The 25,803-nt window shown below is 42.2% G+C and overlaps 1 protein-coding gene across 4 annotated transcripts in view; it reads left to right on the plus strand.

Moving 5' to 3' along the window:
- The window catches only part of USP6NL (USP6 N-terminal like), a 166,372-nt gene that overhangs the window by 132,929 nt on the left and 7,640 nt on the right, over positions 1-25,803 (plus strand). For all 4 annotated transcript variants that reach the window (XR_014314488.1, XR_014314489.1, XM_082742207.1 and 1 more), the window contains 6 exons: positions 1,840-1,888; positions 3,369-3,489; positions 6,239-6,333; positions 6,996-7,061; positions 7,154-7,253; positions 9,942-10,094. Coding sequence is in view for 2 of the 4 variants with exons in the window: in XM_082742207.1 (XP_082598333.1) it covers positions 1,840-1,888; positions 3,369-3,489; positions 6,239-6,333; positions 6,996-7,061; positions 7,154-7,253; positions 9,942-10,094 (584 nt within the window). In the remaining 2 variants the exon portion in view is untranslated. The remainder of the gene's footprint in view (positions 1-1,839; positions 1,889-3,368; positions 3,490-6,238; positions 6,334-6,995; positions 7,062-7,153; positions 7,254-9,941; positions 10,095-25,803) is intronic.

The raw sequence follows: 25,803 nt of genomic DNA on the forward strand, positions 1-25,803 counted from the left end.
GCCTTTTTTACAGCCACATGTGGGTTAGCTTTTGAATAATTGGGAGCTCTACCCTAGCCAGGGTGACACCAATGGTGTACTGACCATTATAGTACATCCTTGACAACTCAGTTTCCAAATACAGGTTAATACAAGGTCATGCTTCACCTAACATGATATAACTCTTTAGCCTGGGACTGAAACTAGTCTAACCCTTTCCCCACAAGAGGATACAAAGTCCTTGGTGACGTTTACTCTTTTGCTTTGACGCTCTAAAACTTAAATACTGCAATATAAAATTAACTGTTAATAATACATCTGTCTAATATAGCTAATATGTTAGATGAAAAGGGAAAAGGAAGGAGTAAAAATATTTTAAAATACGTATGTATAAACATACACCGAAATAAGGAAGAAATGCTCACAAAAATTATAATCATCATCTCTTTTTTTTCTTTTTAACAAGATTTTACTTATTAGAGAGCGAGCAGCGGGGGAGGAGTAGAGGGAGAAGGAGAAGCAGGCTTCCTGCTGAGCAGGGAGCCTGGTGTGGGGCTTGATCCCAAGACCCCGGGATCATGACCTGAGCCAAAGTTGGACGCTTAACAAGCTGAGCCACCCGGGTGCCCCTAATCATTTCTGTGGCTGGGTATGTAGTTATGACTGATTTCCACCACCCATTTCATATTCCCTTTGTCCTCCACAGGCACCTGGTCATGATACTGTACCTGGTGGGGCGACCTACATTTTCATTCTGGACCATCGCAGTCCTGCCTGAGTTAGATTGCTATAGTTTTCCATTGACTTTAATCACACTGTGCTAAGAGACACCCCACGTATTCTCCTGCGAACTAGGCCTACTCTTCCTTACATCCAGTGTATAGTAGCAACTCAGTTTCTCCTTCGTAATCCGGCTCATTTGCTTTAGCTGGTACAGTCACCTCCTTCTTTGCTTGTTGATTCGGAAGCACGAGGAGCTCCAAGGCTGGGTGGCAGTTTCGGCTTCCAGTTCAGTGGAATCATTGTGTCTCCTGATGAAAGTATTTCTTTCTTTGGAACTAGGAGTCCTGGACCAGCAGAGCTTAAGGCTGACGGAATGGGAAGTGAGCATTTTGCTAGTGGACCACTAGGGAAAATAGTGGATAGAGTCATCCCCGTTTCTGCCCCTTGAGTCTTGGACCCCAGCATCCTGGCTGTGGGAGAGAGCACTAGATACTGTGGCCGGTGGAGAGCATCCATAGCCTCCCAGAGGATGCCGCAGCCCTCGTGCCTAGCGGCCACAGTAACTGAGGCTTCCCAGGGCCTCCGCAGTTCTGTCAGGCTGCCTGCTCCCATGGGGATGATTTCAGTGAGGGTGCTTGCTCTCCCTCACTGCAAGGAGGGCAACAGATTGAAGAGACTGTGAAGCCGTTGATGGTTTTTTTGGCATAAATTGTATCAGAATGAATGCCAGGGGTACCTGGGTGGCTCAGTTGGTTAAGCGTCAGTCTGACTCTTGATTTTGGCTCAGATCATGATCTCAGGGTCATGAGGTCGAGCCCCTCACAGGGCTCCGTGCTGGGCATGGAACCTGCTTGAGATTCTTTCTCTCCCTCTGCTCCTCCACCCCCTTTAAAAAAAAAAAAAAAGAAAGAATGTCATCTAAATCTAATATAAATCTAAATAAATCTTAAATTTAGACTGTACAGAGTGTTGTGTACATTTGAGCTTGGGATCATTTCTTTATTACAGTAGTACTTTTGTCTGGATTATCTGTTTTCTGGCAGACTGCATTTATTATTATACATTTTTTTAAGTTTGTAATTTTAAAACTATGTGAAATAACCAAAATGTATTCAACATGAACTTTGTTTTCTCTAGGCAACAGTCACTGTTCCATGTTCTCGCTGCGTACTCGATTTATAACACGGTAAGTCAGAGCACAGCCACTCAGGTCTTTCTGAGGAGCTGGGGGGAACTCTCTGGGCACCCCTGCCTCTGTGGATCTTTTCAAGGCTTCTCTGGTGACCTTGGGATCTCAGAACAGAGCTGATTTAGAAGCAGGAAAAACCACTGTATACCAGCGAAGCTCTCATTCTCCTCCTTTTTCTGAATTACTCTGTTGTGGTGTTATTTGGTACCTTGTTTTTCTTTTACACAGTTGTGAGGAGGGCTAGAAGTTTTAAGAAGTCGGTGGGCAGATAAATTTTTGCTTGACCCTTGCTCTCTCTTCGTCACCCGCTGGGAGTTTGCGTTTCAAGGTCACGTTTTGTTTACTCAGCGAGGGCCAAAGAGGAGACCTTGTGTACCTACTTGCTAACCCTCGGAGTAGGCTAAAAGTAAACGTTCTGATAATAGAACATACCTGTTATTCAGGGGGAGATGATAATTTAGGGAGAGACCAGTTAGTGTTGAACCTAACGCAGACGTTAGATGCTTGTTGAGTAGATTCTATGCAGGACAACCTTGAATCTTGGCTGTGTAATTTCTATTAAAACCTCTAAGTTATAAGAAATTTCCAATTAGGGCAAGTTAAAAAAGAGTTATTAAAGGCCTTTTCATAGAAAAGAAGCAATAGTTGGGCCTCATGGGACTTGGAGCTGGAAAGTGAGAAGCCTTCGCTGAGAAAATAGTACTACACACTCTGTAGCTCTTCTGTTCTGGGGTCACATGGTAACTGATTATCTCCGTAAACTGCTTGTTCCACTGTTTCTCTCTCCAGATTGCTTTCTTTGCCTACTTTTTGGTTTTCCCATGGCTGAAATTGCACCCACAGACTCAACATGACCATTCTGTTTAAATGCCATCTTACCGTCTGATTACAGCTGTCCTGGAGAGAGTATGTGATTAGCAGTGCCCAATTAACTGTTCTCCTGGGGTCAAGTGACCTCTTCTGCTCCATCAGCTTCGGTTCATATGGCACAAACAAGAAACGCTGAGGCCACATTACAAGCAGGGACTATGGGGAGAGTAGGCAGTTCTCAGAGAAGGGACATGGACTGGCTGAGGGCTGGGAAATCAGAGGTGACGAGACAGCAACTTAGGAGCTGCAACAGGAGAGAAGCTTGCCAGCATTTGAACAAAGAGGGGGAATATTGAACTGAGAATAATATATGCAAAGGAAAAATAAACGATTCGTCCTCTTTACAGAAGGTATAATGGTATTGAATAGGGGACAACAAAAATACCTGTAGCTTGACACTTGGTCCACAGTTCTACATTTATTTTTGATGTATAGCTCAATGAGATGTAGCTCCATGTTGTAGAAACTGTAGTCTTTATCTGTAGACTCGTCCGTTATTTAATTGTTCAGGCATTTTCTGACTGTTTTGGTGGGCAGGTTTTTCGTGTGGGTATGCATGTATTTGGATCTTAAAATCCCCAGTTTCTTTGTTCTCATTTATCTTCAGGAAGTTGGATACTGTCAGGGGATGAGCCAGATCACAGCTTTGCTCCTTATGTATATGAACGAAGAAGATGCCTTCTGGGCCCTGGTCAAACTATTCTCAGGCCCCAAACATGCCATGCATGGTAAGAAAGCCCTGTAGTTTACCAAAAGCAGTAAACAAGGAAGGGAGAAAAAGGTTATTAAAGCAGAATCAAACTTTGGAAGATGCGTGGGAGCGTAAAGCACAGAAACACGGGATGTCTGGGGCCGTTCAGTCAGTCAGTGTTTGTGAGTCACTTCTTACTTCTGCCGATATTGAACTTGGCTGCACTTTTCTGTTCACATTTATATTCCTTTGTGCTTACCTCAAGGCACACTGTTGGCATTTTGAAATCCTTCCTTACTTGCCCCCAGTCAAAATAAACTAATGTAGGTTTGGAGGAATTTAGGAAAGCTCTGTTACCTGGAGAAATAAAAGATGCTGTTGACTAAGACTTTTAGACTGTCATGCAGTGATCATTTCAGTGAAATGCATGTTTAGGTTCTTCTAGCCATAAAATTGATTCCATTTTATGATAAAATGCTGCTGCTGACATGTCGTGGGTTCTTCATTATTTAATCTCTCAAAACTTGCGTGAGGTTTTGGTTTTCAAGTTAGATGGTTTTCAAGTACCTTTCCCTTCCATCTGCCAAGCTTATACCAGAAGCTTTAGAGTTTGGATTGCATCTTCCTTGGGAAATGAAAGTGGCATTTGCCCATTTAGTGCAAAGTGCCATCCATGTGATAATACCAAGTTAAAAACAACTTTTAACATGAATCACTTGAAGAATGGATCATCTAAGTTCCATTTGTAAGTGAGCCTTAGGTCGTGAGGAGCCTGCCACGTGTTGATAGTGATATTGTAACATTTTCAAAGTTTATTAGTTTATTAATTTCCACATTCTTACCATGTGGTTTTGGGGTGGTATTGTGTGTGTGTGTTTGTGTGTGTGTGCACGCGCTCGCACACGCATTTCGCCATCTCCCTCACTTTTCCTTGTGAATATTTTTTAAATGAATACCGCTACTGATAACTGTTTCTGGACACTTTGCATCCCATCAAGAGACTCCAAAGGTAAGATGCACTGTATCGAACTGCCATCCAAGAGTATCATTTGAAAAGGCATCTTGAAGAAAAATAACTCCCCCTCATCCACCTTTATTTTGCTTTACCGTGGAACGAATGGTGTTGTGGTCCGTATGGGAAGTGCAGAGCAATGTTGCAGTTTCAGTAGTGTGTAATGACGTGTAAACTGCCCAAGTCTAGGAACGTCATTTCTTTTGAACACACCTGATAGCTTACATTCGGCATTGGTCACCAGCCTCATCTAGAAAGTAATAGTAATTTTACTACCCTAATATTTGCATTCACAGTGCAGCGTAGGTCACTATTTTGCTGACGTGTGTATGTAGAGATGTTTGTTTGTAGGTTGGCCCGTGGAGTTTTCTCACCGAGGCTTGCCTCAGCTCTTTGCATCTTTTACCTGAGAACGATGTCACTTATAAACGGACAGCATAAAGTGAGGGCTGAAGAAAAGAGATTTTAAAATATCAAGCCTGGGATATCGCTAACAAGTAATGTTAGCTCTCCTTGAGCTAGCGTTTATTACTGAGGGCATTGCCTTTTTCACAATAAGACTTTTTCTTGAAATCCTTCTAATTCCCATTCCTAGGAAACTGACCACGAAAGTGGCACAGATAGATACATACGTGCATATTTTTTTTTAATGACATCAGAAAATGTTACTATGGGAGAAACAGAATCTCTCTCTGGAAATTTTTACACATAAAGGATGTTTCTTGGGTTCTTGGGAGAACACAGTTTCCCTGTTGAGGAAGGAGATGTTCTGTGGGGAGAAAATATGGGATTCCCAGATCAAATCGGTCTGGCAGAAGGAGTGACTCAAGCAAACCAACCAAGTTTCTTTAGAAAGCACGTTAAAAAGATTGAGGAGCCCTTACATGTCATGAACATACCAGAAAGGTTTGTGGAACACGCAGCACTTCCCTAGATGCTTTTTAAAAAACACAGGCCAGCTCTTAACATCTGTCAAAGCTACATAAAACCCAGGGTAAAGATAACTAATGTGGAGGAATGATCAATCTGTTGAGTGTATGATCTTTTTAATGAATCATGTAGACTCTCTGAAAGGAAACTCGTAAGAAAGAATAGACATAAAGGTCCATGAGTTAGATACACGAAATCGGTACTAACTTAACCATTTACAATTAGTTACTTCCTAGAGATCTTAAGAGATTCTGTTGTATAATGGGACGGGATAAACTCCAGTTTCTGATACAACATCGATCGTTAGTGTCGTTTTGTCTTAGCTGAATATTACAGAAGGGATTACAAAGTGGTAAAAACTTTGGAGACATGATACTAATGAAGCTTTTAGAGTAACCTGAAAAAAAGCAATAAAATATTGGTTATGTAGCGTATTGACAATAAAACAAAATAAGTCCTCAAGATTAGAATAACCTATAAAAAGTTTTGCACATTTAAGATCTGCTTTAAGATACTTGAAGAGAACAGACAGTCCTGATAAATGGCTTCAGTTTTCATTTTTTTTCTTGGTTTCTAAGTTTCCCTTTTGATTCAGAAATAGTCTGTTCTCTTTTATATTTTTACAAGGTTGAAGGAGATCTTTAGCAAACAAGTACTAGATTGCGAATTTTATTACCCAGAGCTTACACACAATCATTTCCTTGGTGAGGAGGACAAGTATCTTAGTAACTACTGGATTTTTGCTGTTACTGACAGTTAAAAATGAAAGAAATGTGTTGCGTTTTGAAAGAGGGGTTTTTGTTGCGATTGTTTATGAAATACTGTTTTTATGTTTGTATTCTAGGCTTTTTTGTTCAAGGTTTTCCTAAACTCTTGAGGTTTCAAGAACATCATGAAAAAATACTGAATAAATTTCTATCCAAGCTTAAGCAACACTTGGTAGGTAGATGTGACATCGACTTGTACCCACTTACATCAAGAACAAAGCTAGAAGAATTGAGTGCAGCCTTTGGTCCCAATTACTTTATTGATTTGCAGTGTTATCCATTTCATTTACTATGCAGTTGTAATTCCCAGGTGTTTGAAGAGCATGAGATTTGTGGAATTTAGTATTGATGAACCATCACAGCCCTCACTCATAAAATCAGACCATTTCTTTGCAGATGATATATACAAATGGTGCAGCTTTTAAAGACATATGATCTCTCGGTAATTTTGGAGGCCTTTTTATTGCACCAAAAATACTTTAAGGGTCATACAGACTCGTCCTTAGTGAACCATACACGTGCTGTACTATAAAACATGGTAATTTAGTGAAGCACACCTGATTCACTGTAAAATGTAGAGAATCAAAATGTTGTATTACCATCCTCTAGGAGAAGGATTTATTATGAAGGTGATTTCCAAAAGTGAGATTGAGGGGGAGAGAGGGGGAGGAAGGAGAAAAAGCTAGAAATCCTCCAGCATGTAAAAGATTTGCGATGAAACGGTTTCGTGCTTAGCTTTGACAGCTGCCTCCAGCAGCTTTCCTAACTTTTCATATTAGATTGTCATATTTTGTTTGCTGCAATCCAGAAGTTTGAAGCCTTTGTTTTTTTCAGGACTCTCAAGAAATCTACACAAGTTTTTACACAATGAAATGGTTTTTTCAATGTTTCCTTGATCGTGTGAGTATTTCTTTACAAAACCCAATCATAAAATTATAAATACCAGACAAGAGTGAGCTGTTAATCTTATCTTGTTTTGTTTTTAATTATAGACTCCCTTTACACTAAACCTCAGAATATGGGATATCTACATCTTTGAAGGAGAACGAGTTCTTACCGCTATGTCTTACACAATCTTAAAATTACACAAAAGTAAGAAAATGTTTAAGTATAAAGATTTCACAAAGGTCAAGGCTTGACTTAACTCTGATTTCTCATTCCTCACCCAACTTCAGATTCATTTTCTTTTAGTGGTGAATTTAAAAAATTCTTGAAAGTGAAGAAATCCTGTCCAGTTGGTAATCGGCTTCCATCGGTCCTTTCTCCTGGCTAGAAGCTCATTCGTTATATTGCAGAGGTCTTTGATTTTTTTTTTTTCCTATTTCGGTTTAATTTTCCCACTTAAGCAGTAGAATGCAATGTGTTGGTTGCACTAATAATATTATGCCTACTGAGTATTTGTTTCCATACTCTTAACACTGCTTGTCATCGGTCTCAGTCTCTGGTTTGTAGTCAGAGAACTGAGAGACCAAAGGAGCCAGGCCCTTAGTTAAAAAGTCTAGTAGAGACATTTTCCCATCCTTATCCTCCGTCCAGGCAAAAAGCACCCAGCTCCAGGCTGTAGACCAAAGGGGATCTACACCTCCGGCTTGTCTCTCTGCTTAACTGCATGGTGGCCTCTGGGGCAAGTATAGTCACTTGTTGCCTAAATGCAAGGGTCAGTTGCAGCATTTCAAGGGCCCTGTGCATTGGGCATGCAGTGCCTTACTTTACAAATCAAGAAATGAGAGTTTTCTTCTTGCCTGCGAAGAACCTTACTCATCTTAAAGTCTCAGTTCAGTCTTTAAAATTACAACTCCTCCTAGTACCTCCTCTGGTAACTCTGCAGAAAAGAGAATCTTCGAAAGCTTTAGAACTTCAAGGAGCACTTGGAGTCCAGGTCTTAGAGTGAGGTTTCACATTCATTGATCATTCTCCTCCCTTAGGTTATTCTTGAATGATCCTTCTGTTCAGCTGCCCAACTGAAATTCTAAGCTAATTGAGTACTTGGGATCACGTTTTTGTGTGTATTTTCTTTCCCTGTTGTGCTTGACATTGTTCTAAATACATGTTTGGTATCTTAATACATAATTGTTGGATTGCTTACTTGAAAAGCAGGCCTTTGGATTATCCAAACTTGAGAGAGAAATGAAAACTCCCTTTAAAATCAAGTTTGTGTTGCTTCTTCGGAAAGATAAGGGTTCAGAAGTGCTGCGGTTCATGTCCCTTACTCCCGCTCCTCACTCCCGCAGCGCACACACCACAGCCCTGGGACAGCTGTCTCCCAAGCTCATGGTCTGTCGGAAAACCACGGTCCACCTCTGTCTCTCCCCCACCTGACCTCCCCCCCTCCTCCTCTCCTCTCCCCTCTCCTGCCTTTCCTTCTCTCCCTGTCTGTCCTCGCCTTCTGGATCATGAACTGACCAAGATGTGGAACAAAAGTATACTTTTTTATTAAGACATATGCATACTCGTTTAATGTTCACTGAACAGCAAGAAAGTGGAAACATGATGTATTTTTCCATAGGTCTGTTCTCCGTCTGAAATTCTGTTTTATGTATGAGTCTTGATTAATTTTGGCAACTGGAAAGTTTCTTCACCCTTTGCAAATAGACTTAAAACCTAATAGCTACTTTATATCCCATCGTATCATCAGACTAAATAATGTCGTTGTTTTTCCTCAGGAAGACAAAAGCTCAGGGACTTAATTACATGAACTTTCTTCACCGCTGTATGATGCTTCATAAACTTTCTGGGCACCTTAACCAAGAGTTTAGCTAAAGCTCCTAAGATTTTGTTCTTTTTTTTTTTCCTGATTGTTTTATCAACATTTAGAGACATTGTTATAGCAGGTTTATCACACACTATTAGTTTTAAGTAGTAAAAAAAAAAAAAATGAGTAATAACCTAAATGTCCAGTATTAGAAAACTGATTAAGCAGATTATAGTACATCATAGTATATCCTATGGACTCAAAGTATAATCAGTTTTTTAAATTGATACGTATCTACACATCTGCTTATAGGACAGTGGCTTAGTGGGGTCATAGCTGATTTTTGCTTTCTACTTTGTATCTGTAATCTGAGTTCTTTTATTCTTTTATTTAAAATTTGTTTTTTTTATTTTTTAAAGATTTTATTTATTTATTTGACAGAGAGATAGAGAGCACAAGTAGGCAGAGTGATAGGCAGAGGGAGAGAGAGAAGCAGGCTCTCACCTGAGCAGAGAGCCCGGCGCGGGGCTGGATCCCCGGACCCTGGGATCATGACCTGAGCCGAAGGCTGACACTTAACCAACTGAGCCACTCAGGCGAGGCACCATAATCTGAATTTTTAAAAATAAAACTAATTTCATAAGTAGAAATACAAATAAGGTTAGTAATCCAGATTTTTTAGAAATTCTGAAACTGTAACTAGAAACACTTGAAATAGGTGTGCCTATGGGAGGTGGAGCTCCATAACAATAAAACAGAAAGCCCTCATGCCCACCTGGGTGGCCCGCGTCTCTAACAAGTACTTGCTCTCGGTTAATATTGATGTCTAAGGTGTGACGTTCTTAAATAAATCCATAAGAAGGTACTTATTAGTAATCAGTTCTCCCTGTCTTCCCGAAGAATAGATGTGACTGCTTGAGTATCATAAAATACTTCATCTTACTGAGTGTCAGTGATGGTCACAGTGCCATGTGTAAGTTGTATGCTGTGCCCCTTTTAAAAAAATACTGCACCAGAATACAATAGGTTACCTTCTCAACCTGAGAAATTGTTAACCCAGCATTTGTATTTCTCTGATTTGTTCTTAGAACATCTAATGAAATTGTCTATGGAAGAACTTGTAGAATTTCTTCAGGAGACCCTGGCAAAGGATTTTTTCTTCGAAGATGACTTTGTAATAGAGCAACTTCAGATTTCTATGGTGGAACTAAAGCGTGCAAAATTAGACCTTCCAGAACCTGGTAAGAAATCCTCAAACACTTTCTAATCTAAGTCATAATTAAAGTTGGGAAACGGTGCTGTGAACACAGGTCATTTCTGTTTCAGAACATAAGCATTATGTGTATTTGTAATGGCAAGCTGTTTATGGCTTTGTGCTTATTTTAAGAAAAAGCAAATAAATGCATTAATGAAATCTGCCTCTCCTAATAGCATAACTGTACTATCCCTGCTTAAATTTAGAAGGTTTGGATGGCAAATAATACTGATCAAGAGAAGTAATTATGGTGCTTTAAATGAGCATAAACAACAACCTTTACTTTCAGCCTCTCAATCTGTAAAACGTAAGGAATAGCAGAGAAAATAAAAGATAACATTTTATAGAAGAGGACCCGGATACTGACGCGCTTCTGTCTGAAGCTACAGACCCCACAGATGGCGTTACTGACACTGGTGTCCAAGCCTTCTGACTGCTGACCCAGGGCTCTTGGTGGGATGTTGCCATGTAGATAATATTTTATTTGCTTATTTCAGAACCTCTTCCAGCACCTCCTAGTAGATTTTCTGTGAGGTGCTGAACAGGAAATTCAGCAACTGAAGAGAAAGACATGCTTCTTGTCTCGAGGTGCACACAGGGGAGACGATTTATGTGACTGATAGCAAATGAAGTCTAAGTCAACGGGACAGATGGGGAGGAACCAAAGGAGGGGTCAGAGGAAAGGGGAGAGAAAGAAAATATGGAAAGATCACAGCAGGAATAACTCTGACATTTTGGCGAGATATAATTTGACAAGAAATGGTTTCTTGAGAAAGAGTCTTTTTTCGCCCATTTCTTCTCTTGTCTTTGTTCCAAGGCAATGCAGCTGTTACGTTCTCAGGTAGAGTTGGAGGTAGCATTTCCCAGTCAGTCTGGCCCGTATTTTGATGTCTTCTTAGAGATATCTGTGCAGAACGAGCAGACGTACGTTCATGGAAAGCACATCTTTTCTTCCCTTTTGTAAAAACCAAGATGCTCTGCTTTTTGGTACTTCATTTTGAGGGCTCTAATCAGTGTTTCTCCCAAGTACGTTCTGGGTCATCAAGAACCACTAGAAAACAAACCGTCCCAACAGTGGTTGCTGGTGGTCAGAGGCCTTGGCAAGCATCACGTTTGCTAAGTGAGGACACCGCTCTCATGCTCAGTGCGATAACATCCGTTGCCCGCTGATTCTTTACTGTAGCAGGGCACACCCGTGGGACAGCAGTGGACTAACTGTGTTAACATTTGGTCCTTTTAGTAAAAGGCATACAGAGAGAAAAAATAGATATAGTAGCACTATTCAAGCATGAGAATAAAATATTGCAGAATAGGATGTTCAGTATCCAAGTAGCAGATACTACTTACTGAATGCTTAGCCTGGGCCACAGGCTACATGCACTATCTCATTTAATCCCTAAAAATAGCTCTGAAAAAGTACTCACTCACCTTTTACACGTGAGCAAACTTAGTAGTAGTAGTTTGTAAGATCTTTTTACTAGGAGGTGACAGACTCGGGATTGAGGGGGGGGGTGCGGATAAAGGGAGGCCGGGCCCAGAACACCAGGCCCATCGGCTAAAGCTTGTCCTGGTCTTACTGACAAAGGGCAGAGTGGTGAGGCGGCTCTGCACTTTCTCTGGGACAATAATCTGTCTCTCCTCCGTATCTCTACTTCTACGACGTCGACGATCTGGGCTTTGCGCTCTGCAGCCTGGCCAGTGGTATCCTCTTGAAATTATTGCAATCTGTCCGTGAACATTAAGGCCATTAAATGGTCATTGTAGTAAGACATTTTAACCTCCCATCATCTTAAAAGCACACATAAGCATCTTATGTCTTTGTGGCTCCTGATGGGCTGCCTCACTTAGCACTTGGTTTTCCCATCCCCGCACAGCACATGGTATTTTGAATTGTTCATTTTTTTCCCCATTGGATCAAGTTTTCCGTTGTCTTGATTTGCACTTATTTAATTTTGATTGAGTGTCTTTCTTTTATTTCTATTGGGCATTTTATCCCTTTCTCTCTAAACTGTTCATCTCCTGCCCATTTTTCTCCTGCTGTATCCACGCCCATCTTCCTAAGTAAAGGAAATTAATTAGCCAGTTTATTGTATGTGTTACAGATACTTTTCATAAAGAATTTTCCACATGCTGAGTGAAAGATTTTTGGTTACCCACATTTTCTTTTGCAACTTTTACGTTTTTGCTTTTTTATGCTTAAGTCCTTAGCCCTATCTCGAATTACTTTTAAGGGAAGAGTTTTAAGGGTGTGTTTTTAATTTCCGGGAATTTACGAATTTTCCAGTTTTACTTCTGTTGACTGACCTCTGACTTTGTCCTGTCATGCCCAGAGAAGATACTTTGTAGAAAATCTGTCTCTTAAAATCTGTTTGAGATCCGTCTGTGATGTAACATGTAATAGAAAATGTTTCACGTGCACTTAAGCAGAATGTGTATGCTGGGGCGCCTGGGTGGCTCAGTCGGTTAAGCATCTGCCTTTTGGCTCAGGTCTGGGCTCCCTAGTTCAACAAGGAGCCTGCTTCTCCCTCTGCCTACTGCTACCCCTGCTTGTACTCTCTCCTCATTCTCTCTCTGACAAACAAATAAATAAAATCTTTAAAAAAAAAAAAAAAGAGTGTGTATGCTGTAGTTGTTGGGTAGGGAGTCCTGTAATTGTCTGTTAGATCTGGTTGGTTTATTGTGTTGTTTACATCCTCTGTGTCCTCACGTTCCACCTGGTGGTTCTGTCGCTTGCTGTGGGCCGGTTACGGAAGTTTCCAGCTATTGTTGTAGAACTGTTTCTCCCTTCCCTTCTGTCAGTTTGTGTGGCATATATTTTGATAGTCTATTATTAGGTGCATACATATTGGCCATTATTATATCTGCTTGCTGTATTGTACTTTTTATTACGATATAATGTCCTTTTTTTGTCTCTTGTAACTTTTTTTAGATGTATAGTCTATTTTGTCTGCTGTAGTGTAGCTACCCCTACTCCCTTTTGTCACTTTTGGCTTGGAATGTTTTTTTCCATCCTTTCGCTTTCAGTGTGTGGGTGTCTTTTGATCCAAAGAGAGTCTCCCGAAGGTAACATAGAGTTGGATCATGTGTCTTTATCCATTCTGCCAATCTCTGTCTTTTGATTTAAGAGTTTAAACCATTTACTTTTAAATTAATTACTGACAGGGAAGGACTTCTGTCATTTTGGTATTTATTTTCTATATACTTTAAAGAATTTTGTCTCTTATTTCCTGGATTACTATCTTACTTTCCATTTTGGTTGATTGTTTTATTGTGAAATTTTGAAATTGCTTGTTTTCTTCTGTATATATTCTATAGTTATTTGTGGTGGGGGGGGAGGTTAAAGGAGTTATGGTTAACATCCTGAAGTTATAACTCTCTAATTTCAATTTGGGGATTAACTTCAATAACATACAAGAACTCTGCTCTTTTACAGCTCCATTCCCCAATCCTTTCAGTTGTTGATGTTTCCACATGACATTTTTATGCATTCTGTGCCTGAAACCTTAAAATAATAGTAATTTTATAATTTTAAGCTTTATTTTTTTATTATTAACATATAATGTATTATTTGTTTCAGGGTTACAGGTCTTTGATTATCAATCTTACACAGCGCTCACCACAATGCATACCCTCCCCAGTGTCCATTACCCAGCCACCCCATCCCTCACAACCCCATCCACTCCAGCAATAATTTTTTTAAATGCATTAGTCTCTTAAATTATGGAGAAAACAAAATGTGGAGTTACAAACTGAAGTTACAACAATATTAGCTTTTACAAATAATTGCTTTTTTAAAACTATTATTGTCTTAAATCATGTAGACGAATGAAGTGGAGTTACAAATCATTGTTATAGTAATAATAGCTTTTATAATTCCCCATGCTTTTTCCTGTATTGCTATCTTTCTTTTTTTAATTTAAATTCAACATGTAATACATCATTAGTTTTTGATGTAATGTTCAATAATTCATGAGTTAGGGGCACCTGGGTGGCTCAGTGGATTAAGCCACTGCCTTTAGCTCAGGTCATGATCTCAGGGTTCTGGGATCGAGCCCCGCATCAGGCTCTCTGCTCAGCATCCTTATCCACATCTTCCTTTTGTTTTTTGATCTTAAGACACTTATTTTAAAGTTTTTGTCTAGTTTATTGGTCTTTTTCAGGACAGTTTTCAGGGACAAAATTCAGTTTGATTCCCCCCACCCCCCGCCACCTTTGAATGAGCCATGCTTTCCTGTTTCTTTGTATCTCTGGTGATTTTGTTGTTGTTGTTGTTGAAAACTGGACATTTGTATCCAGCGCTGTAAGTCTGGAGCTTTCTCCGTTTTCCCCAAGTTTGCTGTTTTTTGTTGTTTTGTTTGTTTGTTTTATTATTGTAGGCTGTGTCTGTGGCAAGGATGAGCCACAAATGTAAACTGGAGTTCTTCTCAGAACCTTTTCTGAAACTTTCCCTGAACCTGTATAGTCATCACTTTCTAATTTTCCCCACATATGTAGTAGTTTTCAAATGTCCTAGTCTTTTATATCTGCCTCCCAGAAGGGGAGAAAAGTAAAAAGAAGAAGAAAAAGGGGACTGACCCTTTAAAGTCCCTGAAAGTCGCCTAGAGGGGCTTGCAGCAATGGTGGAGGTACAACAAAAGTGGCCTCCCCTCTTTGTCCACACCTCTCTGATAGATAGTGACTTTGTTTTTAATCTTTCCCTCGATGGTTTTAGCTTCCATTAATAATCTTTGCCAAAAACAAATATTTCATTATAGGTTGTAAAGTAGTAATTTTTCAAATTCCATTATTTCTTTTACATTTAGCAACAGATTTTCTTTTGTAAAAGAGTTTTCTCTTCTTTACCAACAGGGGCTCTTTAGTTACCCTAAGATGTATTTCCTACTGACGGGGCAGAATAAATACTTAATTGTATTCTTTTACCAATTTTCGAAGTTAGGAGTTGATGTTCTTGATGATCTCCAGTGGCAGAAAGTGAGCTTTTGCTTTGGCTTTTTCACTGTGAATCCATGGAATTTGCTATATTCTTAATGTTTCAATCAGATACAGTTGTTACTGTTTTAATGCCCATGTTATTCTCTGTTTGGCCAGTGGGAGCTCCCTTAAACTGATTTCTGTTCTTCTGACTCAACACTATTCATCCTTGAACATTTCCTTGCTTTTATGTGCAACAAGATAGTTCTGGCTTACCCTAAAAATCCCCTATTCCTCAGTTTTATTACAGAAATAATTTATGACTATATCCTCATAAAAACTGTAGATAATCTTTGCAGTATGTTGAGTGAAGTATGAAGGCTTTCCGTTAGTTCAGGTTGGTGAATATTCTTTGAGTCCTTTTCCTTTGCTTTTACCTATAAACTTGTATTGAAAGCACTTATATTTACATAAATGTACACAGCTTTTTCGTGACCGTCTTTCGTCAACAAATGTTTCCTTCTCTTCCTAATTTGCTGTTTATCTTTATATTCTTGTTTGTGTCAGTCTTTTGTTTATTAGGAGTATATCAAGCCTTTCCTGTATGTCGCTTATCTGATTTCCAGCCATTTGTGTTTTGTCTTATGTTGTTTCTGTTTTATGATTAATTCTATCATGCCGTTCTTTTTGACCGGTGCTGCAGTAACCACGTATAAAGTAGTTAGAAAGTTTTATCTTTCCATCTCTTAATGTAACTCATCTCTGAAGCCCCTGGTTTAAATAAGTGTGCAAGTAAAGCATTAAGATGACGCCCATCATTTCCCACACACCCCATTGGCTCGTGATCTTGAAGTCGAACTATCCCTTGGTTCTCATCAGCTATCTCTCTTCTATTCACAAGAGACTGTCTGGCAAAGACTTTGCCAGTTAGGGAAGTCACTCTGGTTAGAAAGCCCATGTTGACCCATGGTGACTGCCTGCCCGTTTGGCCCAGCGCTAGCTTATGACCATATGACCTTAAAGAATCAAGAGCAAATTTTTCTTACAATAATTGAGAGAGCCCTTTTAATTTTTATCTTTTATTTTAGGTATCAGAAAACATGAAACTTAAGGAACTTTGTTCAGAAAGGAGAGCATTTTGTTGCTTTTAGCTGTGGGAAATGTCCTTTTTCATCCTAGGGAAATTGGATTTTTAAAATTTTGTCTCTTTACAGCAAAACTTTGCCAGCTTCAGATTGCCTTTTCCCTTTTGTATGGTTTTTTTCTAATGGTCACCAGAAGTTTTGACAGGAATGGAGGAAGAAAATGTTCATTTTCCCATTTTTTTCCTGTTTATTTCCTGTCATGGTAAAATGTTCAACTTTACCCCATCTTCACAGTCTCCAGAATCTCCCCATCACCCCCGCTTACTAGTACTTCACCCGGTGACAGTCCATTCAGACATTCAGACACCAGGTTTTGTGTTTCTTTGGATGCCTCCTCTCCAGCCTCACTGCGGGGCTGAGTCGTCCACACCCAGAGCACAGACTCCAGTGCTGCCCCTTATCTTGCCGGAGCCACCAGGGGGCGCTGCTGTGTCGGACAGAGAAGATGAGGCTCCCTCGTTTGACCTCAGATCCTCACCCAGTCGGCGGTTTGCTTATTTTCCTATTTCCCTCCTACCCACCTCCTCAGACACGTTTAACATAGTAACAATAATGGCAAACTTTTGAGTCTTAAATGATAGTCTTCTCGCAAAATGCGTTCTTTACATATTCGTGTCACTTAATTTTTTTCAACAGCCCTTTGGAATAAGGTTTTTTGTTGACTCAGGTTTGTTAATATCCTTGAGGATAGTTTTTGGTGCACAGAATTATTGAGGTTTCTAAAAATTAGTATTTGATTTCTTAAAGTTCCAAATCCCGAAACCTAGTTCTTCTTTTAGTCTGGTAATCCAGTTTATAAAAGTCAGTAGATTGTTTTTAAATTTGGGAAAATTTACCATTCTCTTTTAAAGGGCACATTAATGTTTGGTTAATGTTAATGGTAGTTAACGTTTGGTTCCATTTACAGATGAAGTCCTACAAACATTTTAAATTGCATTTATAAATTTAATATATGCAGTTCCTTAAACATAACTTTTAAATTTCAAAACAAAGCCTTCCCTAGTTCTTAAAGAACTTCTGTGATAAATTTAAGAATTTGCTGAACCTCCAGTCCCTTAAAAATTAGTTACACTACTATTTATAAATTTCACATCCTAAGTTCAAATCTGTTTGGCATAAAAAAGCAACTTGGGCCAAATTCTCTTAATGTAAATATATAAAATACTACATATGGACAGATTCCTTAATGCAAAAAATACAGAATTAATCCTGTATTTAATTCTCTTCAGTTTTTCTATACTTAATTCTAGATCTTTATGAATGAAAAAAATGAATTTCAAATACATTTGGAAGGTACTCTGTCAGTTGAAATACGAGCCAGGACTCCAACTGAATTCTCATCAGTCACGAACTTATAGGCAGAACCACTTTTTATTATCACTGGGTCTGTGCCCCTCAGATGGCTCAGACACATAGTCAGACACCGTGGATCCTGCTGGCACACCACCTAATTCTTTCTTCTCCTTGAGGAATTCTGCAGCTTTCGACCCGGGAGGATTGGACTTAGCTTTTGTTTTTTGTCTTTTGGGGGTTTTTTGGACTTTTACTTTCACCTTTTACCTTTCAACATCTTTGAACATGATGGAATCCTGTGTTCCTTTGTTTTTTTTATCTGAAAGGACCATAAATCTTTTTTTTTTTTTTTTTTTAAGATTAGCGTGGGTCTGTTGGGGACGTGGGGGTGGGGAGGGGAAGGGAGTGGGTGGGAGGGGGAGGGGGGGAGAGGGAGGGGGGGGAGGGAGGGAGAAGCAGGCATGCCTGGGAACCAGGATCCTGGGATCATGACCTGAGCTGGAAGCAGACTGACTGAGCCACCCAGGCACCCATGAAGGACCCTAAATCTTGTATTAGGAGACGTTTTAGTTTAATTTTGAATAGCTTTCATGCTTGTTCTGGCATCAGTAGTAGTAGTAGCAGCTTGGAGATTAGGAACCTGGGGCTTGGAGCTTAAGCAGTGCCCAAGGTCCCACCCCGGTGACCAGGCCTGATTGCCAAGCCAGCTCCCTACCTTACAGCAGACCGCCTGCCCCCTCAGGGCCCCGCTGCCGTGTTACGCGCTCCTACTACTTTGCCTTGGGATATGCTTTTCCCCCAAGGACACCCTGGACAATTCTCCAGGTGCCTCTGTCCCCTTCCATTCTGTTTGTTTTCACGACTTGGCTTCAGCATCATCTCCTCCTTCTGCCTTGTCAGCCAGTTGCAGCCTCCCGAGCCGCAGAACTCAAGCCCCGGGGTTTTGTCCCTGGGGCGCACCCTGTGTGTGCCCCCAGTGCTCTTCGTGTCACCAGCACCTACTTCAGTGCCCGTAGAATGGGCATTCAGTCAGTATTTCTTAATGAACTAGTGAAGTTTTCATCTATTCTTTAGATAATAAAGGCTGCCATCTACAAACGGTTAGCTCGCATGAGGCAGTGTTTTGAGGTAATGGAACTGGTTCGTATCCTGATCACATACACACATACAAAGGAGTCAACTGTGTTGTTTGTTAGTTAAAAAACAAAACAAAACAAAACTGTCGCACTTTCTGAGGGTTTAGGTGGGTTTTCACTTTTGTTTGTATAATAGAAATTGATACTAAATGTGCTCAGCAGGGTTTTTTTTGTTTTGTTTTGTTTTGTTTTACATATGTATACGTGTGATTTCAAACACTAGGATCACAAAGTGCAGATTTTAAAAATTATTTCAGGGGCACCCGAGTGGCACAGTCACTTGAGTATCTGACTCTTGGTTTCGGCTCAGCTTGGCTGTCCGCTACGGACCGAATGTCAGGGTCGCGCGATGGAGCCCCGCATGGGCTCTGTCCTTAGTGGGGAGTCTGCTTAAGACTTCCTCTCCCGGGGCGCCTGGGTGGCTCAGTGGGTTAAAGCCTCTGCCTTCGGCTCAGGTCATGATCCCAGGTTCCTGGGATCGAGCCCCGCATCGGGCTGTCCGCGGAGCCTGCTTCCTCCTCCCTCTCTTTCTGCCTGCCTCTCTGCCTACTTGTGATCTCTGTCTGTTAAATAAATAAATAAAATCTTTAAAAAAAAAAAAAAAAAAGACTTCCTCTCCCGCTCCTCTGTTCCCCGACACTCCTGTGCTTTTGCTCTCTCTAAATAAGTCAATCTTAAAAATAGTTATTTCACAAACATGTATTGATTTTTGTGGCATTAAATGGTTTTATAAGAGATTTATCAATGTGTTTAACTAATTCTCTCCTTTCTGTTTCCCGTCTTCCAAGTTTTGTCTGATGAGAAAAAAAAGTCAAGCCTATGAACTAACTACAATGATTAAAGAACATATTTTTTTCCCTATTATAGCTGTAAATACAGCACACTATTTCCTTATAGAAAGGAGGTATGATTGTTGATGGCTATAATAATTCTTGAATTGTATATTTTTCTGGCTAATGGTACATTAAACAGAAATAAAGCCATTTGACTTTTCAGATGTAAACGTGAAACCACTGATTTTGTGACAATATTTTCAAACTCAGACTTCATATTTGATCTGGGAAGGAATAAGATGACTCCTAGAATAATTTTCCTGACAACAGCCCCTGCCATTTCTTACTGAAAACTGTTAGAACAGTGAGAGTACATATATTCTATTGTTGAAATTGAAGAGTAGGGGGTTACTCACAAGAGAGAGCACTTTGAACGCTTTGCTGTAATGCTGTGTCTCTTGTTGGGAGAATGGAACTGGTAATGCCTTCCCAGACCATTGACCTGCAAGGCTTGTAATTTGGTGTAGTGCCCACAGGGTGGCAGCAGAGACCTGCGTAAGAGCAAAGATGACTAAACCTGAGGGGGGTTTTTAGGGATTCTCTTGTGGGTTTTTGTTTGTTTGTTTGTTTGTTTTGTTTCGTTTTGTTTGTTTTGTTTAAGGGATGGTTAGACTATTCTTTCTCTTGTCCTCCCCCCCCTTTTTTTAAGAAAATAAGTTCCAAAAACCAACTAACAAGCTCTTTTGTCTTTATTAAAATATGTCAAGTTGACAGTGGCATAAAAATACTTTTGTAATGTGATGTTTTCACAAAGATGTCCCTGTCGTATATGATAAGAATTGTGGTGCTTTCCCACCCTTTAAGAGTAGGGCAGTAATTATTTCAGACACCTCTGTTTTCAAGGGGAAGAAGATAATTAAATCACGGGCACGGAGTTTATACTGGGGCGAGTGCAGACAGTACTGTGGCTGTTGAAGAGTTCAGTTGAAGAGCTCAGAATTTAAGTACGGAGAATAAATGTTGATCCACTCTGCCTGTGTAGAGCCATCTCTTTTGACATCAGTTAGGCTCAGGCTCGAATCTTACAACTACCCTTCACCGCTTGGGGTGAAAGGAGCAAGTAAACCAGACAAAGCCAAGTTCAGCAGCGTTCATGTGTATGGGTGCGCGGGGGTTCCGATAGGTTAAGGTGGGTCTGAGGATAGTACAAGAATGTTTAATGCTTATTTGGGCCACATTTATGGGAAAATGGTGAGGACTATTTACTAGCATAGGAAAGTATTATGGGCGATGGTGTTTGTCCTCCTTGAGCCGTCTACACAGTCTGTCTTCAGCTCAGCAAAGGTTGAATAATTCATCTTCAGGAAAGCATTGCCTTTATCACAAAGTCAGATAGAGTTTTCTTCCAGATTGCATCATTACGGACGTCGGATTGCCCCGGCACCGGGTCCTCGAGTTTGGGTACTGCCGTGGGAATGGCGCGGCCTCTGCCCCGCCCGGTTTCTGTGAAACCCCAGCAAGTCCCCGCTCCGACATGAGCCTCTCCGGGAAGGGAGACGCTGTTCTGCTCCTCTCTTCCCTGTGGCCGCCTCCACTTTCTGCCCTTGGGCTCCCCTTCCTTCTCTTTCTGGTCCCGTCATTCACCTCTCCTCTCGCGCCTGCTTTCTCTCCTCACCGCCTCTTTCCCCTTTTCCTCTCTGGGCACTTCTTCCCCCGCTTCTCATTTCCCCTCCCCTTGAGAGAGACAGCCCTCCTCCCCAGTCGTGTGGCCCCGGACGGCCGAGGTCCTGCGCTGAGGTACAGGCAATGTGTGTATGTTTTTGTTTTAATTTTTATTTTTTATTGACATATAATGTAGCATTAGCCCCAGGGGTGCAGGTCTGTGAATCATCAGGCTTACTCGCTTCATAGCACTCACCATAGCACATGTCCCCCCAATGTCCATCACCCCAGCCCCCTTCTAACGTGCGTGTGTAGCTTCCATCACTGTCGGGTTCTGAGAATTCTACGCCAGTTAGAGATGTGAGATCAGTTACGGGAATAGCTCGAGCACAGCCTAATCCCACAGTGTCCTCAGTCAGCAGGCGTTTATGGAAAGGAGGTGCTGATGCCACGACCCCGTGTTCGTGCCTCCTGTTAGTCTTCAGCATGCCCCCGGGTCACTGATGACTGTGGGAAGGAGAGCTGACCAGACACTGCTGTAAATTAAGCGAATCCCAGTCTGCAGTCTGGCCCTGGTGCCCGTGAATATCTTGGCCCTGCATAGTCTCACTTGTGTTATTATCTTTAAAATTGGGAAGAACTGAGTTTCTTAAGCCCCTGCATTTTGGAAGGTTCTTTCTTAAATCTCTGTCTACTGCCTCTTTCAAATTGTTTTACCTCCCTCTATGCTTATTGAAAATCTCTTTGAGGACAGAGAGGCCATATCCTCTAAATGTCTTTGTACATTTGCGGTCCTCACCCTGTGCCTGCTACAGGCCCCAGTGCCTAATGAGGGATTGCCGTTTCGAAATTAACTAAATGCAGTGTCATTTTGTCTGCATTGGATTTTTTTTCCCCTTTAAACCCTGCTCCGTCTAGTTTCTTGGCTGGTAGATCTTGGGTATTTATAACCATTATGTTTCTGTGCCGTGCATAGGGACAGTGTGCCATTAGGCTACGATGAGAATGAATGGACATTTTGTAACCACCTCACTTGTAATTCCGTGACTGTCTTAAATCCTAGAGGTTGGGATGCGGAGGAAGTCACTTGAAGCAGGTCATTGTCTACCAGGGGAAAGGGACACGTGTGTCTGGCTACCATGAAGGAGCTTGGACATGCCACTTTTTGGATATTTTACAACAGTCACAGAATTTTTTTCCCCCATGTGGATTTGGGCCTCTTGCCCATTTGGTAAATGGAACATGTTAAAGTTTTCTTTGGTTTCTGCGATATGTAGATGCACAGAACATTAATGTTCCTTCCTCAGAAAACTTGCTCTATTGACTTGAGTATCAAGTGGTGTTGAATGCAGGGGGAAGGGGCGCCTGCGAGGCTCAGTCCCTTAAGCACCTGCCTTTGGCTCAGGTCATGATCCCTGGATCTTGGGATCAGGCCCTACGTCCGGCTCCGTGCTTCTCCCTCTGCCTGTTGCTTCCCCTGTGTGCGCGCTCGCTCTCTCTCTCTCTGTCAAATAAATAAATAAAATCTTAAAAAAAAAATAAATGTGAGGTGAATACTTTTCCTACCTTTATATTGAAAAATTAACTCTCACAAGCATGTATGTATGACGCATACCTCTCGGTTTTGTTTTGTGCATGAATTACGGCCTCCGTCTCCCTATGACCCTTTCTCAATCTTCTCATTCCTTCTCTTGAGAAATACATGCCTTATCTCTGTAATCCTACATCCTGTGAGTCTTTACCAGTATGTGCTTTTCATGTAATTATAGGACTTCAGGACGCAAGTCTGTAGGTACTAGCGTACAGGAACCGTGTGCGACGTGGCCTTACTTTCCCGGAAGATGTTCCATTTTCTCTCATGGCTCTTTCTTCTCCCACTTTCTTCCTTCCACCTACCCCAAGTTTTTTGTTTGTTTTTTGTTGAATCTTTCCATGGATAGGTCCCTTAGTAACCCCCCACTCTGATTCAGCTAGTCCAAACCTGGAATCTTGCTTAAATTCCGGGTTACACACTTAGAGATGCCCTCTTGCACCATCGTTGTCACTAAGCCAGTCTCGCTGCATGTCTGTGGAAAACGCTACGGAGGCCAATCCTAGGTTCCCATCCCCAGCGCTACCATGGTAGCCACAGCCCAGAAAATGGCAAATGGGAACCTGCAAGGCAATGGATCTCGCATCACTGTGGATCTGTTTCTGCCTGTGTCTGCCTTCCACATTTGTTCAGTTCGGTTGTCTTTTCGATGTGGTCGTGTAAAATAAATTGTCATGACTCTAGTTGGTTTCATTACATTGTCGACATTGAAAATATGCTAGGACCGGAGTGGCTCAGTCGGTTAAAGCATCTGCCTTTGGCACGGGTCATGATCTCAGGGTCCTGGGATCAAGTCCCGCTTTGGGCTCTCTGCTCAGTGGGGAGCCTGCTTGTGTTCTCTCTCTCTGTCAAATAAATAAATAAAATCTTTTAAAAAAAAGAAAAGAAAATATGCTGGGACCATAAAAGCAGATGATTAGGTGAACCATGAGAGACTATGGACTCTGAAAAACAATGTGAGGGGTTTGAAGTGGCAGGGGATGGGGGGAGGTTGGGGGAACCAGGTGGTGGGTATTATAGAGGGCACGGATTGCATGGAGCACTGGGTGTGGTGCGAAAATAATGAATACTGTTACGCTGAAAAGGAATAAAAAATAAATAATTTTTTTTTTTTTTTAAAGCAGATGATTAGGGGCGCGTGGGTGGCTCAGTGGGTTAAAGCCTCTGCCTTCGGCTCAGGTCATGATCCCAGGGTCCTGGGATCGAGCCCCATGTCGGGCTCTCTGCTCAGTGGGGAGCCTGCTTCCTCCTCTCTCTCTGCCTGCCTGCCTCTCTGCCTACTTGTGATCGCTGCCTGTCAAATAAATAAATAAAATCTTGAAAAGAAAAAAGCAGATGATTATAAATAATGAAACGTGATTTTTAACTAGCAGAAAAAGGCAATCCATAAAAATCTGTTTGGTACAGCAAATCAGTTTTGAGATTGAGAATATAGACTCCAGGGTAATATCTTTGTTCCGATTGCTCTAATAGAAATAGCACAGATTGAGTGCCTTTAACAACAGAGGAGTGTTTTCTCATAGTTCTAGTGTTTGGGAAGTCAAGTATCAAAGTGTTGGCAAGATTGGTTTCTTCCATCCTTGGCGTTAGCTGGGCGTTTTCCTACAGGGTCTTCCCTCCGCGCCTGTCTGTGACCGGACACGTCTCCTGAGAGGGACGTCAGCCATATTGGATCAGAGGCCCGCCCCAATGACCTCATTTACCTTACCTTTACCTCTGTAAAGGCCTTATCTCCAAGGCCTTGTATCCTGTTGTATACTGAGGGATTAGGGCTTCAACACATGAATTCTGAGGGGACGTAATTCAGCCCCGACCAGTGAGGTAATTTTTAGGCACAGTCTTTGCTGAAGAAGGGAAAACTCAAATCCATCCTCTGGTGAATGAAACCCACTCTAGCGCCCAGTCCGCCTCAGAGGTCGCAGACCGTACAGCTCTTTCCTGGGGCAAACACGTGCCAGCCACTGCTCACTGCCTCCCACGCGTGACTCAGGCTCAGACTCTCCCTCCCTCTGAGTGTCACCTGTCTGCGGTATTTGGGAAGGTATGATGACGGAAGGAGAAGGGTTGTCCCCATCTGGTCCAGAGCTCCAGATGTGACCACTGTTCCTCCAACAGGGTGTCCCCCCTGCTCTGCCAGGGGCCACTCCTCACTCCACTGTTGACCCCAACTGGGAGGACCCCGTCAGCTGCAGTCCTTGTGGTGAAGTCTGGCGACTCCTAGAAGCCTTCCCAGAGGGGACAGATCAGACCTCTTTGTGGCCTTGTCCCCTGCCCCATGTGAAGAGAGGTGAGGGCCCGTCATGAGGTCTCTCCTGATGACCTGTCTTCCAAACCCCATCTCCATTACCATATTCCATGGGGGGGGGGGGGTTCCCGTATATGAATTTGGGCGGGGGGGGGGGGGGTGGACACTAACTTTCAGTCCACAGCAGAGAGCGAACCTTTGAACAACCTAATTACAAGAGAATCCGGCTCCCGCGGGTTGTGAACTGCTGCCAGTGGAGACACTGAAGACGTCCAGCGCGGGCTGCGAAACGCTCACGGCTCGGCCCGGTGGCCTGATGATGTCCGGGGGAGGCCCCGCTCGCGGCGCAGCTCCGGGGGGCGGCGTGGAGGTGGTGTGCGAGCGCTCGGCGCGGGGGAGCCGGCGGCTGGCGGGGTGCGGAGAGGAGCCGCTTCAAGGGCTCCGCGGGAGCGTCTCTGCAGCGAAGCCAGCTTTGTCCCTGGACAGCACATCTCGCAGGCGGGAACCCCCTCTCTGGGTGCCGCGGCTTTCCTTTTCCGTTGAATGGTTGCGGCGGTCGCCGGGCTCCCCCTCACCCTCCTGGAAGGGCGTCGTGGTGACCGTCGTGGTGACCGGCGGGTGTTTCTCTCCGTCGGGCTGCGCCGGCCCGTGCCCTAGCCGCCCAGGTTACCGCGTTGTGCCCGGAGAGAACTGTCTGAGTCGGGACCACGAGGAGATTCCCAAGTGCAGGTTTCCTTCGATAGAGACCTTTATGTCTTCCTGATGGTTTGTTGGTTGGTATTGCCCGCCTACAAGGAAGAAGGAATTCCTGTGTTTTTCTGGGACACAGTGGATAGATAACTATTTGTAGAGCTGGTGAAAGCTTTTTGGGGGGACACAGGTTCTGATTTTATGTTTGTTGCTGGTTTTTTAACCCAGTAGGCTAAATAACTCCTTGTG

This window comes from Mustela nivalis, assembly GCF_964662115.1.
Source record: "Mustela nivalis genome assembly, chromosome: 7".
In the NCBI taxonomy this organism is placed as follows: domain Eukaryota; kingdom Metazoa; phylum Chordata; class Mammalia; order Carnivora; family Mustelidae; genus Mustela; species Mustela nivalis.